Source organism: Gossypium hirsutum, chromosome A10, assembly GCF_007990345.1.
Source record: "Gossypium hirsutum isolate 1008001.06 chromosome A10, Gossypium_hirsutum_v2.1, whole genome shotgun sequence".
Taxonomy (NCBI): domain Eukaryota; kingdom Viridiplantae; phylum Streptophyta; class Magnoliopsida; order Malvales; family Malvaceae; genus Gossypium; species Gossypium hirsutum.
The window spans coordinates 4,991,728-5,007,449 of NC_053433.1; the positions used below are offsets into that span (position 1 = coordinate 4,991,728).

The 15,722-nt window shown below is 34.0% G+C and overlaps 2 protein-coding genes across 2 annotated transcripts; one reads left to right on the top strand and one right to left on the bottom strand.

The window, feature by feature from the left end:
* Positions 1-3,453: 3,453 nt before the first annotated feature.
* Positions 3,454-9,251, top strand: LOC107897472 (ATPase 10, plasma membrane-type). The gene is made up of 21 exons (XM_016822942.2): positions 3,454-3,601; positions 3,794-3,870; positions 3,994-4,113; positions 4,292-4,390; positions 4,473-4,610; positions 4,695-4,829; positions 4,907-5,293; positions 5,424-5,543; positions 5,642-5,761; positions 5,862-5,984; positions 6,274-6,378; positions 6,552-6,696; positions 6,866-7,027; positions 7,175-7,413; positions 7,502-7,534; positions 7,627-7,708; positions 7,801-7,961; positions 8,050-8,223; positions 8,303-8,485; positions 8,570-8,739; positions 8,816-9,251. The coding sequence occupies exons 2-21, from the start codon at positions 3,805-3,807 to the stop codon at positions 8,910-8,912; spliced, it is 2,859 nt and encodes a 952-aa protein (XP_016678431.1). The 5' UTR covers positions 3,454-3,601; positions 3,794-3,804; the 3' UTR covers positions 8,913-9,251.
* Positions 9,252-9,370: 119 nt separating this feature from the next.
* LOC107895741 (triacylglycerol lipase OBL1) lies at positions 9,371-12,119 on the bottom strand. Its single transcript, XM_041079663.1, has 3 exons — positions 10,928-12,119; positions 10,752-10,785; positions 9,371-10,623 (listed from the first exon to the last, which is right to left on the bottom strand). The coding sequence occupies exons 1-3, from the start codon at positions 11,102-11,104 to the stop codon at positions 9,836-9,838; spliced, it is 999 nt and encodes a 332-aa protein (XP_040935597.1). The 5' UTR covers positions 11,105-12,119; the 3' UTR covers positions 9,371-9,835.
* Between the last annotated feature and the right edge of the window lie 3,603 nt (positions 12,120-15,722).

The window sequence follows — 15,722 nt, forward strand, 5'->3', positions numbered from 1 at the left end:
TGTTCGGCTAACATTCGTATCTCTATTTTTTAAGAAAAGGTTAAATTCAGCTATTAGTCCCTTGTACTTTGTGAAAGTTGTGGATTTAGTCTCCATATTTTAATTTAATCAATTTTAGTCCATATACTTTTTGAATTTTGAAATTTTAGTCCTAACCCAAATAGTAGCAGTTAAATTCATTTGGTTAAATTCAATTACTAGTCTTATATTATGCATGCAATTGTAGGTCTAGTTTATATTCTCTGGTTGGATCATTCTATGTCACTGTGCTTTTTGAAATTTGAAATTTTAATTTTGATGCAAATTACAGTTGCTAATCCATCAACTGAAATTTTAGTGAGTAATATGTGAAAATAACAAGCTCGCATGGGATAACACATATAATGATATGTTTATCGCATCATATTTTGAAAATAACTTAACTTAACTTAATGAATTTAACAGTCATTGTTTGGTGAGGATTGAAATTTTAAAATTTTAAAATTTAAAAAGTACAAAAACTAAAAATGATATAGGGACTAAATCTATGACTTTTACAAAATATATGGACTAATAGAAAAATTTAACAAAAAAACTATACACTAATCGCGTTTATTTAGGTGGATGAAAATTTTGACTTCAGTGAAATTAAAACAAATGATAGCGGTAAAATTAGTTATTATTATGGTGGGATTAAAACAAGCATCTTTTTGTCGAGTTTGATTCAGGATCATTTAGAAAGGACAAGATAATATGGAAATCTGTAGCACCTCAATGAGTCAGGATGTTTTTGTGGTTGCTTATTAGAGGCTGTTTTTTGACAAACTAGGAGCGTACTAGAAGAGGTATGAATCATTTTCCCTATTGTGAACATTACGTTGCTATATTGGAATCTGCTTTACATGCTGTTAGGGACTGTTCTTCTGCTCAATCAATTTGGAAAGCAGTTCTCCCTGTGAAATTTTGGAGATGTTTTTTCAGCCTTTCCCGTAAAAAGTGGATCACGTGGAATTTAAAGAATGAGGGTAATTATGCTTTTAATTGTGGCCAATAGGAGGGTTTTTTTGGGATTACTTGTTGGTTTATTTGGAAAAGCAGAAACGATGTCATTTTTAACAGGGCGAATGGGAATACCAGTGATATTATTTCTTCCGCTATCACTTGGACTAAATCCTTGCAAATTGGAGGTGCAAATAGATGATGGGCATGCACTACTATGTTGTTAAACAGTTGGCAAAACTAGCTATTGAATGGACCAAAATTAATGTTGACGGTTCATTATCAAGATGCGGTTCAAAAGCAACAATTGGCAGAGTGGCTTGAGGACCAAGCAGTTACTGGTTGTTTTGTTTCAAGATGTCAGTAAGTATCACAGATATTTTCCAGATTGAAGCCAAAGTTGTTTTCAAAGGCTTAAGACTAGCTTGGAATAAAGGGTTTAGGCAAGTGGAATTGGAGAGTGATAATGCTTTGCTTATTAAAATTCTTCAAACGGATCTTGCATCGGTGAGCAATGTTGTTGAAATCCAGCTGATTCATGACTTGTGTCTCAAACATTAGAGAGTAAAATTCAAAAGCATCCAAAGAACAAATAATAAAGTGGCGAATCGTTTAGCCAAGATGATTAGTAGTGACATTGAGCATTTTGTGGTTCTTGAGGAGCTGCCGCATGAAATCAAGACCTTATTAGAAGAGGATACTCGTTCGAGTATTCTTGAGGAGTCAATTAGTAATTAACATATTTTCTTGTATCTAGGCTTGGTCTATATTTCCTTCTACCAAAAAAAAAAAAAGATGACCATTAAGGATTATGTGCATACAATAAATTCTTAAAATTTATGTTTAATATTAAATTTTATTTATGCATTTTAAAAGTTCAAGTACCAATTGAGTGAAAAAAAAAAGGAGAAGAAGCAAATGCTTAATTGCTTTTTTTAAAAAAAATTGAAAATTTTTTATATCCTTAAACCTTCTCTATTTCAAAAAAAATGAATTACAAAAAATAAATTAAAAAAAAATCGTCAAATAATTGAAATTGTTTTACACAAATTCAATTAATCGTCAAATTTATTCTTTTTAAATCAATCTATTTTTGAAAACTATTTTCAATAAATCAAAATACCCAAAAATTTTACCACGCATTTCAAAAGAGAATTTTGTACTTTCCTTTTAATGTTGTTGGAATTTTTGTTTTCATAGCTCATAATACTAATAAGGCCATAAATGAGTTTTTGGATTTTAGCAAATATAAGAGAAGAGGCCTACTCTTCCCGGCCCACGAGTCTTAATTTTTTTTATATAATTTTACTAATATTTTAATACAATTTTTTATATTTTTTTATATTTTTATAATTTTAATAATTTTTATGTAATTTTAAAAGATAAGAATCAAACTAATAGAAATTATAAATGTTGCATGATAAAAGAAGATTATTCTACTTTTTTCTAATCTAATCATTACGTCAAAATTGAAAAGGATGAAATTATTAAATAAAAAATATAAGAATTTAGTGACTCAAAAGAGTATAATAAGGATATTTAACATGTTTCAATCTTTCCTTTTAGTTATTTCCCCTTTTGTTTCTTTTTTTTTTTTAAATTTCACATATATTTGACAGTATAAATTTCGACCTACCAGCAAGAAAATAAAAACAGAACACACACACAAAAATATATATATATATATATATAAATATGGACCTACTCTCATCTACTTTTTTTGGTTCCAACCTAATTTATGTAGTTTGATCTTTTTTTTCTTTTTTATACGTTATAATGTTATTTTAAAGTTTGACATAAATTTACAACTTAAAAAAATATATCATACTAAAAACAGAAATCTAACATATCATCTCAATTTCAAAACACTGTGAATCTCAATCAATGGCGGAGATAAGGGCGTGCAGCACCTAAAATAAAAATTAATAATGATAAAATTATATTTTAGTCTTCAAAAATAATAAAAATTTAATTTAATCTTTATAATTTTATAAAGATATAAATTATTAAAATAATAAAATTATATTTTTTACTATTATAAAAATATATAATTTAATTTTGGACCTCTCTAAAAAAAATTTTTCTGACCCCTGCCTCTAATGTCAATGTCAAACATTATTATTATACAAAATAAAAAGTCTTCAAAAAATTTATTAACGGGAAGATTGGAAAATACATGCAAAATAAGCACTTGCCAACACATCACCTACCCCTCCTCTACTATTAATTAATACTATATAGTATGTGAAATATGCAACCGCCACACATATGATTAACATGCAAGCACGTTAAAGCCTAAAAATTATATGCAATATAGCATAAGATTTTTTGGGTTCGGGTCATAGTGACCGTTAGGTCTAGAACAGCAAGGTTTGAAAGGTAGTTGATAGCCAAAAAATGGTGACGGTGGCGCCAGGTTTAGGGTCAGGTGATATACCAGTCAGGTCCCAACAACCGGTCAACAAAAAACAAAACATTGGTTATTATTGCCCCTTTATTATCTCTCACTTCACTTGTTTGCCTTAGCCTTCTTCATACTACACAAACTCCGCTAGCTCCACTAAAACAGAGGAGAGGAAGCTTCACTTTGCAGGCTTTACTGCTCTTCACTTTTCCATAAAAAGTAAGTTGTCAAACTGGTTCCAGTGCTGTTTGGTTTTAGCAAACTGTGCTTTTTTCCCCTTTAGTTAGAACTAATCAAATGGTTGTCCTGCTGTTCTGTTCTATATGATATGCTGTCCGGTCATACTTAGCAGTTATAGAACCTGATCAATGCAGTTTGACATTATTCATGATGTGTATGTTGTTTAAACAGCTTGAATCATCATGAGCGAGGAGCTCGACAAACCGTTGCTGGATCCCGAGAATTTCAACCGAGAGGGGATCGATTTGGTGAGTTTAATGTACTTTTACTACTAGAGTCTTAATGCAGATTTCCAGTATTTCTGGAATTCAGAATTTACATGATACTAAATCAGATATATATATATATCTTATGTACTCTGTTTTCGAAAGGAACGCTTACCGCTAGAGGAAGTTTTCGAGCAACTGAGAACATCCCGTGCAGGACTTACATCGGAAGATGCTGAAGTTCGAGTCCATATTTTTGGTCAAAACAAGCTCGAGGAGAAGCCCGTAAGCACCCGTAATTTCGGATATATGTATAGTTTCAAATTTTCAGTTAAAATATCTGTAGTTCTAGTTATAAAATTGCAATAAAGTAAGACCTTGCAGCCTATTAGCTAAGCTAGCTGTAGTTTATCTGGTTTGGTTTGAAGCACTGTGACAATGCTAACTTTTTATTATAATCTAGGAAAACAAGTTTTTGAAGTTTCTAAGCTTTATGTGGAACCCATTATCATGGGTTATGGAAGCTGCAGCAGTGATGGCCATTGTCCTTGCCAATGGTGGAGTAAGTTATATATCTTTCACCATATACTTTTCAAAGCTTGAATGGTCATCCTGATAGCTTTCTGGGGTTTGTTTTGTTTCAGGGTGAGGGTCCTGACTGGCAGGACTTTGTAGGGATTATATGCCTTCTGATTCTCAATTCAACAATCAGTTTCATTGAGGAAAACAATGCTGGAAATGCTGCAGCCGCACTCATGGCTCGTCTGGCTCCTAAAACAAAGGTCTGCAACTCTCTTCAAGTTTCTTTAATGCCTTTGCAAATACAACAATGTCTAAATTTTCATAATTATTTTTCTTTTATGCAGGTTCTCAGAGATGGTCAGTGGCAAGAAAGAGATGCTGCTATTTTAGTACCAGGAGATATAATTAGCATAAAACTTGGAGATATCATCCCTGCGGATGCTCGCCTTCTTGAAGGCGATCCACTTAAAATTGATCAGGCAAGTGCTTTACTTGATTGTGATAAAAATCAATTAAATAACTGAATATATATCATGTAAAAGTTTCTGTGTTGCAGTCAGCTCTTACGGGTGAATCCCTTCCGGTCACCAAGAGAACAGGAGATGAAGTGTTTTCTGGTTCAACATGTAAGCATGGTGAGATTGAGGCTGTGGTTATAGCTACTGGAGTTCACTCTTTCTTCGGAAAAGCGGCACATTTAGTTGACTCCACTGAAGTTGTTGGACACTTTCAGCAGGTCCTTACTTCCATCGGGAATTTCTGCATCTGCTCCATTGCGGTGGGGATGGTTCTTGAAATTATCGTCATGTTCCCGATACAGCATCGTTCATACAGAGATGGAATTAACAACCTTTTAGTTCTCTTGATTGGAGGAATTCCTATAGCTATGCCAACTGTATTATCTGTTACTCTTGCCATTGGTTCTCATCGACTGTCTCAACAGGTACAACTCTTATTCAATGCACATCATTTTCCAGTAAAAATAAGCTAAAACATCCAAAACAGCTCAATGACAAACTGAAATACTTATTCTACATTGTTTACAAATCTACTGTTTGGTTTGTTTTTTTGAGGGTGCCATTACTAAAAGGATGACTGCAATTGAAGAAATGGCTGGAATGGATGTTCTATGCAGTGACAAAACTGGAACTCTGACCTTGAATCGTCTAACCGTTGATCGGAACCTTGTTGAGGTACAATAGCTGGACTTCAAATATTTGAAACTCCTAATTCTTGCAATGACTCAATTTTCAGATAAAGTTTAAATAGCCATGTTCACCTTTTTCTTTAGGTTTTTAGCAAAAATATGGACAAAGACTTGATTGTTCTGCTAGCAGCAAGAGCCTCCAGACTCGAAAATCAGGATGCTATTGATGCAGCTATCATTAACATGCTTGCAGACCCGAAGGAGGTAAGACAACAACAAAAAAGGTTCAATTTCAAGGTTCTCATTTTCATTTGATTCTTTTAGATGTTCATGTCAAATAATGAAAGAAACCTTGCATATTCAGGCTCGTGCAAACATCAAAGAGGTTCACTTTCTTCCATTCAACCCAGTCGACAAACGTACCGCAATTACGTACATTGACTCTGATGGTAATTGGTACCGTGCTAGCAAAGGAGCTCCCGAACAGGTATTCATCTCCTTGAAGAGAACAGACCCAACATTACATGATGAATTGGTTGCTAAAATTTGCTTGATCATAATCACTTTGAAATCGCTAAAATTTTCTTGATCATAATCACTTTGAAATACTATGTAACAAAATTATCCTTGTTTCTTATATCTAACATATGAATGCCGATCAATCGTGCAAATGCTTGGCCCTTATTTGCTACATTAACCACTTTGAGCTGTCTTTATAGCTATCTGGTGCAACTAATCTCTCTTCTTATTCTTCGTCTTCATCTACTGTATATCAGATACTAAATATTTGCTTAGAGAAAGATTTGATTGCTGGAAGAGTGCATGCTATAATCGACAAATTTGCTGAGAGGGGCTTGCGGTCTCTTGGAGTTGCTTTTCAGGTATGTTATCTTTCGGGATGTGTTGTGGTTAAGAAGATAAGTTGGTTGCAGAAACTACATGTCATCAATGATATGATTACGGAAATGGAAAAATATGATGATGATTTGAGTTTCCACTGATCATTCAAGTTCCTTTCTAACATGTTCATGAACTTACATGATCATCTTCTCAGGAAATTCCAGAAAGAACCAAGGAGAGCCCTGGAGGTCCCTGGACATTTTGTGGGCTGTTGCCTTTATTTGATCCTCCAAGACATGATAGTGCCGAGACCATCCGTAGGGCCTTAAACCTTGGAGTTGATGTAAAGATGATTACAGGTAAATATGAAGTACTTGCTAGGTTGAAATAATCAAATATCTAGGATCCCTTTACACTAGTCACTTGATTAATTAGGCGAAGGCTGAACTCATGGACTAACTCAATATGCTTCCCAAAAGCAGGATTGTTTTAGAAAAATACTGATACGTACTTTACATAATAATATAGGTGACCAGTTGGCCATCGCGAAGGAGACAGGAAGAAGACTTGGTATGGGGACAAACATGTATCCTTCTTCATCATTGTTGGGTCGCGAAAAGGATGAGAATGAAGCTCTTCCAGTTGATGAACTCATTGAGAAGGCAGATGGCTTTGCTGGCGTATTCCCTGGTATAGATCTTTTAAGAAACAGAATCATAAATAGATAGATTTTTAGCGTAAGAATGGATGAATTCGCTTTGACATGTATGTGTTCCATCTTTCCTAATTTTGTGATTTCATTCTCTGGTTCGGCCTACATTTTTATACATCTTTAAGAACACAAGTATGAAATCGTAAAGATTTTACAAGAAAAGAAGCATGTCGTGGGAATGACCGGAGATGGGGTGAACGATGCACCTGCTTTGAAGAAAGCAGACATTGGAATAGCAGTGGCAGATGCTACAGATGCTGCAAGGAGTGCTGCAGATATAGTCTTGACTGAGCCTGGCTTAAGTGTGATAATCAGTGCTGTGTTGACAAGCAGAGCTATATTCCAAAGGATGAAAAACTATACGGTGAAGCATAGATATTTATTCCCGAAAAAAAATAGTAGCCAGTAGTTGATAATTGATGCAACACTAACTAGCCTGCTCGAATTTGCAGATATATGCTGTTTCCATAACCATTCGTATTGTCGTAAGTTAAAATTCTCACATTTCCTACATTTTTCATCACTTTCATGGACTTCTACTGATCTTTTTTTTCCATAAATAACCATACTGTTGCAGCTTGGTTTTGTGCTTCTAGCTCTGATATGGGAATATGATTTCCCACCTTTCATGGTTTTGATAATTGCAATCCTTAATGACGGTAAGTTTTCGATCTATGACAACCATTCCTTAAGATTTTTAGTCAGGAAAGTCATATTAGTGCTGAAAAGTTTACCTTGGATTCTTAATCAGGAACTATAATGACCATTTCCAAGGACCGAGTCAGGCCATCTCCGACCCCAGACAGCTGGAAGCTTAATGAGATATTTGCAACCGGCGTTGTCATTGGAACCTATCTTGCTTTGGTTACTGTCCTGTTTTACTGGATTGTAATTGATACTGATTTCTTTGAGGTACTTCTATAATACTTATCCTCTTTCTCTCCCCAACAGTTTATTTGGGGAAAATAATTATGTTCCCTAAACATTATTTTTTCTGCAGACTCACTTCAACGTAAGGTCTATATCCGACGACATCGAGCAAATTTCATCTGCAGTATATTTGCAAGTCAGCATCATTAGTCAGGCTCTCATCTTTGTTACTCGGAGTCGAAGTTGGTCATTCGTTGAAAGGCCTGGTGTTCTCTTGATGTGTGCATTCGTGGTCGCTCAACTGGTGAGGTTCTCAGAAAAAACTCTGTTTAAGAATCAATGGCAAATCAGGCTAAGTTTTATATCCCTTTCTCAATCTGCAGGTGGCTACCTTAATTGCAGTATATGCACATATTAGCTTTGCTGATATCAGTGGAATTGGATGGGGATGGGCTGGTGTTATATGGTTATACAGTTTAGTTTTCTATGTTCCCCTAGATATCATCAAGTTCACAGTTCGATACGCATTGAGTGGAGAAGCCTGGAACCTCCTATTCGACAGAAAGGTCAGTGTACTCTTCCTAGTTTCATACTTAATAGGGTTTAAATCTTTCCTTGAAGAGGCTTTTCATGGCATCCCTGTGCAACAGACTGCGTTTACTTCAAAGAAAGACTACGGGAAAGATGACCGAGCAGCCCAATGGATTCTTTCTCAGAGGAGCCTACAGGGCTTGATGGCTGCAGACTTGGATTTCAATGGAAGAAGATCGAGATCTTCTTTGATAGCCGATCACGCTAGGAGGCGTGCTGAAATAGCCAGGTAATTTGTTATCAGCTAACAACTTAGCAATGATCATTTATGAAATGAGCTTTGCTGAAATGATCCTTTAATGCAGACTTGGAGAGCTACACACTTTAAGAGGTCATGTAGAATCAGTTATGAGGCTAAAGAATTTGGACCTAAACGCGATCAAATCGGCTCATACGGTCTAAAAAACAAACGTGAATATCATATTTGTCGGTATTCTGGTGTGAAGATAAATCCGGCAGTGGTTGCTCACATAAGTATTGCCACATAAACCCTGAAAAGACATCCATCATTTGTTGTCCAAGAGTCACTAAAAGTGGAATCAAAGGATATCCAACAGGTCTTCTTTAAGTGAACAACTCCTGCCATATCTCATAGTATGTATTGCTATTTTTTTTTCTACACAGAAGAGGACTGTCTGTCTTGAGATTTCAATATTCTTCTTTTCATTTGCATAAATTTTTGTAATAATTGGTCAAATCCCAACATAATAAACTACTTGGCACGGTTGATTTTTTTCTTTCTTTGACAAGTTTTCTTGAATTCTTCATGATCCATAAACTAATGCTTCCATTATTGAGAATTCGAGTCATGGCTTAAACCTTTTTACATCAACAAAGAACATCGAAATCTTTTCTGCAACAAATTCACTGTTGACAAGTATAGTAGTGATAGGAACTGACGGTTAGAATGCTAGTAGTAATACATGGGGAGAAAAGCTTACACACTGAATTGCGAACAAGAGAAAATGTCAAGGCAAACACAATGGCTGGACCAGTTGCAGGCATATCACTAAAATCATTTGCAGGAAAAGATTCTTAGTGGGAGGACATATGAATAACTCACGACTTTTCGAGTCTCACAGAGTTGACATAATTTACCGAGCAATGTGCTGCTATACCAGGCATTGACAATCCAAGTACCCTAAGAAATATGGAGAACCATCCTTCTTTGTACTCGGGCCCATGAGTGTATCCCATTGTCAAGCTTCTTACCAACTCCCAAATCGCAATGAGATGTTCTGGGATCATGTGTGTTATCCCAAAGTAATTCTTATTTGGCTCCTTATCCATTTTCTTTAAAAATGAGAACGAATAAAAGAAGAAAATCAACTCAATATGATGAAGAACATGAAGAATTGTCTAGGTTTAATGCTAAATTCATTTTTTACCTGCTCGATATAACAGCTGTTGTAATAAAGGCAAACACCGAAATGCTTATACAAAAAGGTTTTATCATCATAAGGCAACCTCGGCACCAGGTCATTGCAGTAAACCACTCTGAAGTACTTGGGGACTGGGTAATTTATATGAGCTTCCATGAACCTCCCAAGTTGCTTGTTCCCAACTCTTGGCTGTCCAAATGTGTTTACGCCCAGCAACTTTTGAAGTAGATTTGTCTCCTCGTGCAGCACGAGCACTATAGGAAACAATATCGCGAGAGCCCCCCCTAAGCTATGGCCAGTGACAATATATTTTGCATTCTTGTGCTCTTCAAACAAGGTCTTGAGCTTTTCTCTCACCATATAGTATGCAGACATTTCCACCATTTCTGGGGGGATGCCCTTTTTATCAATACCAGCAGATCGTTCGGAGTGGGGACCCTCATTTGAGGATTCTACTTCTGCAGCTTCTGGATAGCTGTGCTTTGTGCTCCTCTTGTGAAGATGATAATGAAAAGAAGCTGCATCTTCTCTATTGCCCACACCTAATGCCTCTAGAAATCCCATATGAAGCTTTCCTAAATTCGGAATTTCATACCAAGAGTAGTCAAAATCAGTACTCCAATCATCAGCATCAAAAGGCTCCGTGCCACGAAAACTGATCAATATTAGAGTTGCATCCTTTGGCTTGTCACATAACAGAAAAACTTGAGTTGATTTCTTCTTTTGGTAATCTATGAAATGATTGCCAATCACAAAGGGAATTAATGCACCATTGAACAAAAATTGACCTTAAAACAAACAAGTACCACCTTGAAGTAAAATCAGGTCACACAAGTTACATTCAGAATGTGTCTCTTACCATCCCAGCAATCGTAGAAGTCCACGAAGTGCATCTGCATACGTCACAGGCATGCCGATTTCAAAGTCATTAGTTGCTTTCCAAAGTTGGTAGAACTCATAATTGAATCAACAATCACCAGAACAACATAAACGAAATCAAGCGAGGTCAGAGAAGAGCAATAGAGGAGCTTATACCTTCCAATGATGAACCACAACATTCCTAACGACTTCAGCATTTTCATATGCAAGCTTGGATGCCATCATACACAGGTCCATTGTAGCTCGGTCATCCAATTCAACATTTTTTATTCCCTCCCTTGGAGTAGAATTATGCAAATCTCCCACCAAGTTTTTGGCCTGGGAAAGGTCCATTTTCTCATCTAAGTGTCCAATAGTACTAATAAACGTCTCAGTGCCTCTCTTTGGTATAACTATATCTCCTGCATCTCATGGTCATCTTAGTAGCCATAAATGTCATCAAGGCAAGAATCTACAGTAATTTGAGATTGCATCTCTATTCTCAACCAACATGTTATTCAAAATGATGGGTTTTGCTTGTTTCAAACAAAAATGCAGCAGTGGACCTCAGTTACTAAAAGAAACATGATATTTTTTACATGCATCAATCTACTTACAAATATGAACACAATTACTGACATTACACGTGTGTCTCATACTGAAAGAGAAAGGGAGAGGGGATTAATTACCACGGAGAAGATTGTAAAATAAGCCAAAAAGCGAGCCGTTCTGAGAAAGAAGATTGAGAAAGAAGTCAACCCCATAGCCAGTTAACTCCATGGGTTTGCCGAGAAAATGAATGATCCTGCGTGCTACGATAGACACCAAAATGATCCAACGGTGGTCAGCCGCTTCGCCACCCACCAAACCCTGGTCTGAGCTTTCCAGGAACTTCGACCCACACTCTATATCACCCCGCAATGAGTATTTCAACACGTCCCAAATCCCACCCTTGTATGGTCTCACAATCAGGTACCTAAAATCCTCACCCTGGATTCCAGTGCCTCTTGCCATTGCCATCAACTTGTTTGTTTTCTACTTGGTTTTTCTCGAAGTGTCTCGTTTCAGTTTTTGGGAGACTTCTGCTTAGGACTAATATGACTTTTTTCTTCTTTTAAAAAAAGAAAAGAAAAGAAAAAGAAAAAGAAACACAGTTAACATTAATTGAAAATGTATTAATTGAAGGCAGCTGTCTTTACAAGGGGCTAAGTTTTTGGTCAGGATCATGCAAATGGAGAACTCCAAATTCATATATGGACAAGAAATATCATCGCTTTGCAAGAGGTAAAAGTTCCATATCAGTCCCTGAACTGTAACTTGGATTGCATTTTGATCTTTTAATGAAAAAATAGCAAATTAACTTTTATAAGTTAAATGAACAGTCAAAAAGTGCCTTTTAATACTTATTTTGGCCTTATATATATGACATACTAACAAACGTTATTTAATTTCTCCTTTTCTCTCTTTTTAAGTAAATTTACCATTAATTTTTTATTACATATCTTATATAAATAATTTCAGTTTTATAAATAAAAAATAAATTCCCATTAAAAAAATATCAATAAAATTTATGAAAATTCTCTTCAATAATAAAATAAAAAAACTTATAATTTTTTTTGAAATTTTCAATAGAAAAATTTCTAAAACATTTTAGAAATGCAAAATATTTTCCAAATTTTAAAATTAAAATTTTCTAAAATTTACGAAATAAATAAATTTAAAATTCATCTTGTGGATTAAGGGATAAATATATATATACTTAATTTTGATACAATGTATAATTTTACACATGAATTTTGATTTTGTGTAATTATATGTAATACCCCGAAAATTTTTACAATAAAATATTATCCGTAATATAGTAAAATAAGGAAATAAAGTGACAAAAAGGAAAATTTTGAGTTATGTCAATATTGGAAAGTATATTATGATATATTAATTCAAGAAAGGACTAAATTGCAAAGATGAGAAAAGTCTTGTTGCACAAGAGTAAATACTCAAAATTTAAGGGGTTGAAATGTAAATATAAAAAAGTTAAAGGACTAATGGTGAAAATATTTTAAGGGTGGAATGATCTAGAAACCAAGAAAAATTGATAAATTAGGACCAAATTGAATAGGTAAAAAATTATGAGGGACTAAATTATAATTTTACCAAATTAAGTGATGACTCAAGGATGGAATTCTAAAAGATCATGAAGGGCAAAATGGTCAGTTAGTAAGAGAGAGAATTTTAGAATGTAATTATTATGTTGATAATATTTTAAATTAATTAATTAGATAAATATTATTTTATTAATATTTTTATGAGATATTTTTATTATTATATTGTTATTTATTTAGTATAGAAGGAAGGAAATATGAAGAATTATCATCACCTTTCATTTCCCATGCAAACCCACGTAAGAGAAGAAGAAGAAAAGAAGTTTTTTTTTTTACAATTTAGTCTTTCTACCAAAAATTCATTATTTTCACCTAAAAATTGAAAGAATTTCCATAGCCATCAAGAGAGAAAGATAGCAAGAAAATGATAGGGAGCAAGAATATCAAGTTAGATTCAATAAATAGAAGCTGGAGGAGAGAGAAAAATCAAGTTAAAGATTGAAGTCAATAAGAAAAGGTAAGAACATCAAGATTTCGATATATTTTTAAGTTTAATATTGTTGAAAAAGCATGGAATTGATGTTGATTTAGAGTTTTCTTATATATGGTCTTATGTTCTTGTCATGTTAGTGAAGAGAAAATAAGAAAAAGTGATGAGAAATAGTGTAGAAAAAGAAAATAAGAGTGTTATAAACATGGTAATTAATATCTTGCACTAAAACAGTTCTAGACAGCAGCAGTAGTCTAACTTTGAAAAATCACCAAAAATTTTAGAAATCTAATTATAGGATGAATAAAATATGAAATTAAATCTTATTGAGTCTAGTTTCTTATAAAAGAAATTATGGAAGCAATGGAATTGTAAATCATGAGATATAATAAATTTTGTGAGACAAGGTCAGAATGATTTCGGGTTCCCCTGTTCTGACTTTGGAAAATCATAAAAAATTGGATAAAAATAATTAGGGGCTTAAATTTATATTTTTATAATCCTGAATGAGTCTAGTTTCAATAGAAATAAACTATAATATCATTAGAATTCTGTATGAGAAGATAATTAATTTTTAGTGAAGAAGGGTGAGAACTTTCAGATAGCAGAACAGGGGTAACTTTAAAGAATAAACTGTACTTATTGGCTAAACCAAAAATTCTGAAAATTTTATGGTAAGAATATATATGAGTCTAGTTTCATGGAAAATTATCGGATCTTAATTTTGAGTTCTATAGCTCCAGATATAAATAATTTAGTGACTATGACACAGATGGACAACTTGAATATTCATAAAAGTAAATAATAAAGATTATAGATAATGTTACTTACAAGTGTGTTATATACATTAAGGATGTGGAATGGAGAGGAGGAGGAGGAAAATATATATGAATATTCAGCTAGCATGGCTAATTTGCATGTTTTAGGCTTAAGGACTAAATTGAATAAAAGAAAAACTTCAAGAGGCAATTTTGTAAAAATGTCAAAATGACCAAATTGAAGGGAATGAATTGTTTTATTATCTAAATTAATAAATTGAATGAAATTGTCAATTTAAGATCAGGTGAAAATTGGGAAAATGGTAAATTCCCAAAATATCCCTGAATCTTGATTTTCTGCAATTTCGCTAGGTAAGTTCGTATAACTTGAATTATATTCTTAAATGCTTGAAATGTATGTTTTTGATATGAATATGATTTGAATGTTCATTGTATGAAAATTGATGAAACATTAACATATTTGATAAAAAGGGGAAGAAATCCCGATTGAATGAAAGGAAATTTTGATGGATCTCTAAAAAGGAATTGACGGCCCGGACGGATGATCCTATCCTGATATAGCCCTTCCGAAGAATACGTGTAAATGGATTTAGCCCGGACGGGTAATCCGAATTAGGGTCTGAATTTAGCCTGGACTGGTAATTCAGATCCAAGCTCATTAGAGTAATTGTCGTTGCAAGGGAGTTAGCCTGGACTTTAGCCTGGAATTTTAATCCCGACAATACTCTATGAGTTTATATTACAGGGGATTTAGCTTGGACTGGTAATCCCACTATAAGGATGAGGTTCGCGGGAGTGTGCTCTCTGATATGAAATGTGTAAGACCATGGTTGAAAGATACCATGGCAACCTGATATGAAATGAATAAGACCATGGTTGAAAGATACCATGGCAACATGACGGGAAATGAATAAGACCATGGTTGAAAGATACCATGGCAACGTGACATGAAATGGATAAGACCATGGTTGAAAGATACTATGGCAACATGACAGAAAATGAGTAAGACCATAGTTGAAAGACACTATGGCACCATGTCAAAGATAAATAAGACCGTGGATGGGAGACGCTATGACATTTATTGAATAATTGATATTCAGGTAATATGTATCAGACGACGAATGGTTAAAATGAAATGGTTGTGTAAAATATTTACAAGAACTAGTCATATGAAAATATATGTACAAAATAGTTGTATGGAATAATTATGAAGATAGATAAACGAAATAAGTATAAGTACATGGAACATAATTTATGTTAAGTTGGATATAAACTATTACCGGAATAAAAATTCAAAATATATGGAAATGATGGAGCATGAAACATTGATATAATGAAATGATTGATATATACTTATGAAGAAACGGTAAGAGAATGATATATTTCTTGTTCATATATGATTATCTCTGATATGTTGATACAAGGAAATTATGTAAGTAAAGACAATTATTAAACTCAAGTATGACATGTCGAGAAAATAAGTATATCAATGTTAAATTTATATGAAATATGTGCAAGTATACTGTAACGCCCCATACCCAAGACCGTTGCTGGAGTCGAACACGAGGTGTTAACGGACTTAATTCATTACTTAAACAGCT

Excerpts from the sequence above, each read along its gene's own strand:
- LOC107897472 (XM_016822942.2), top strand. The coding sequence starts at position 3,805 with ATGAGCGAGGAGCTCGACAAACCGTTGCTGGATCCCGAGAATTTCAAC. Across the intron at positions 6,379-6,551 it reads CTCTTGGAGTTGCTTTTCAG|GAAATTCCAGAAAGAACCAA; the intron begins GTATGTTATCTT and ends TCATCTTCTCAG. Across the intron at positions 7,535-7,626 it reads CCATAACCATTCGTATTGTC|CTTGGTTTTGTGCTTCTAGC; the intron begins GTAAGTTAAAAT and ends ATACTGTTGCAG.
- LOC107895741 (XM_041079663.1), bottom strand. The coding sequence starts at position 11,104 with ATGGACCTTTCCCAGGCCAAAAACTTGGTGGGAGATTTGCATAATTCT. Across the intron at positions 10,786-10,927 it reads TTGTGGTTCATCATTGGAAG|ATGCACTTCGTGGACTTCTA; the intron begins GTATAAGCTCCT and ends TGACGTATGCAG. Across the intron at positions 10,624-10,751 it reads CTTCTACGATTGCTGGGATG|ATTACCAAAAGAAGAAATCA; the intron begins GTAAGAGACACA and ends ATCATTTCATAG.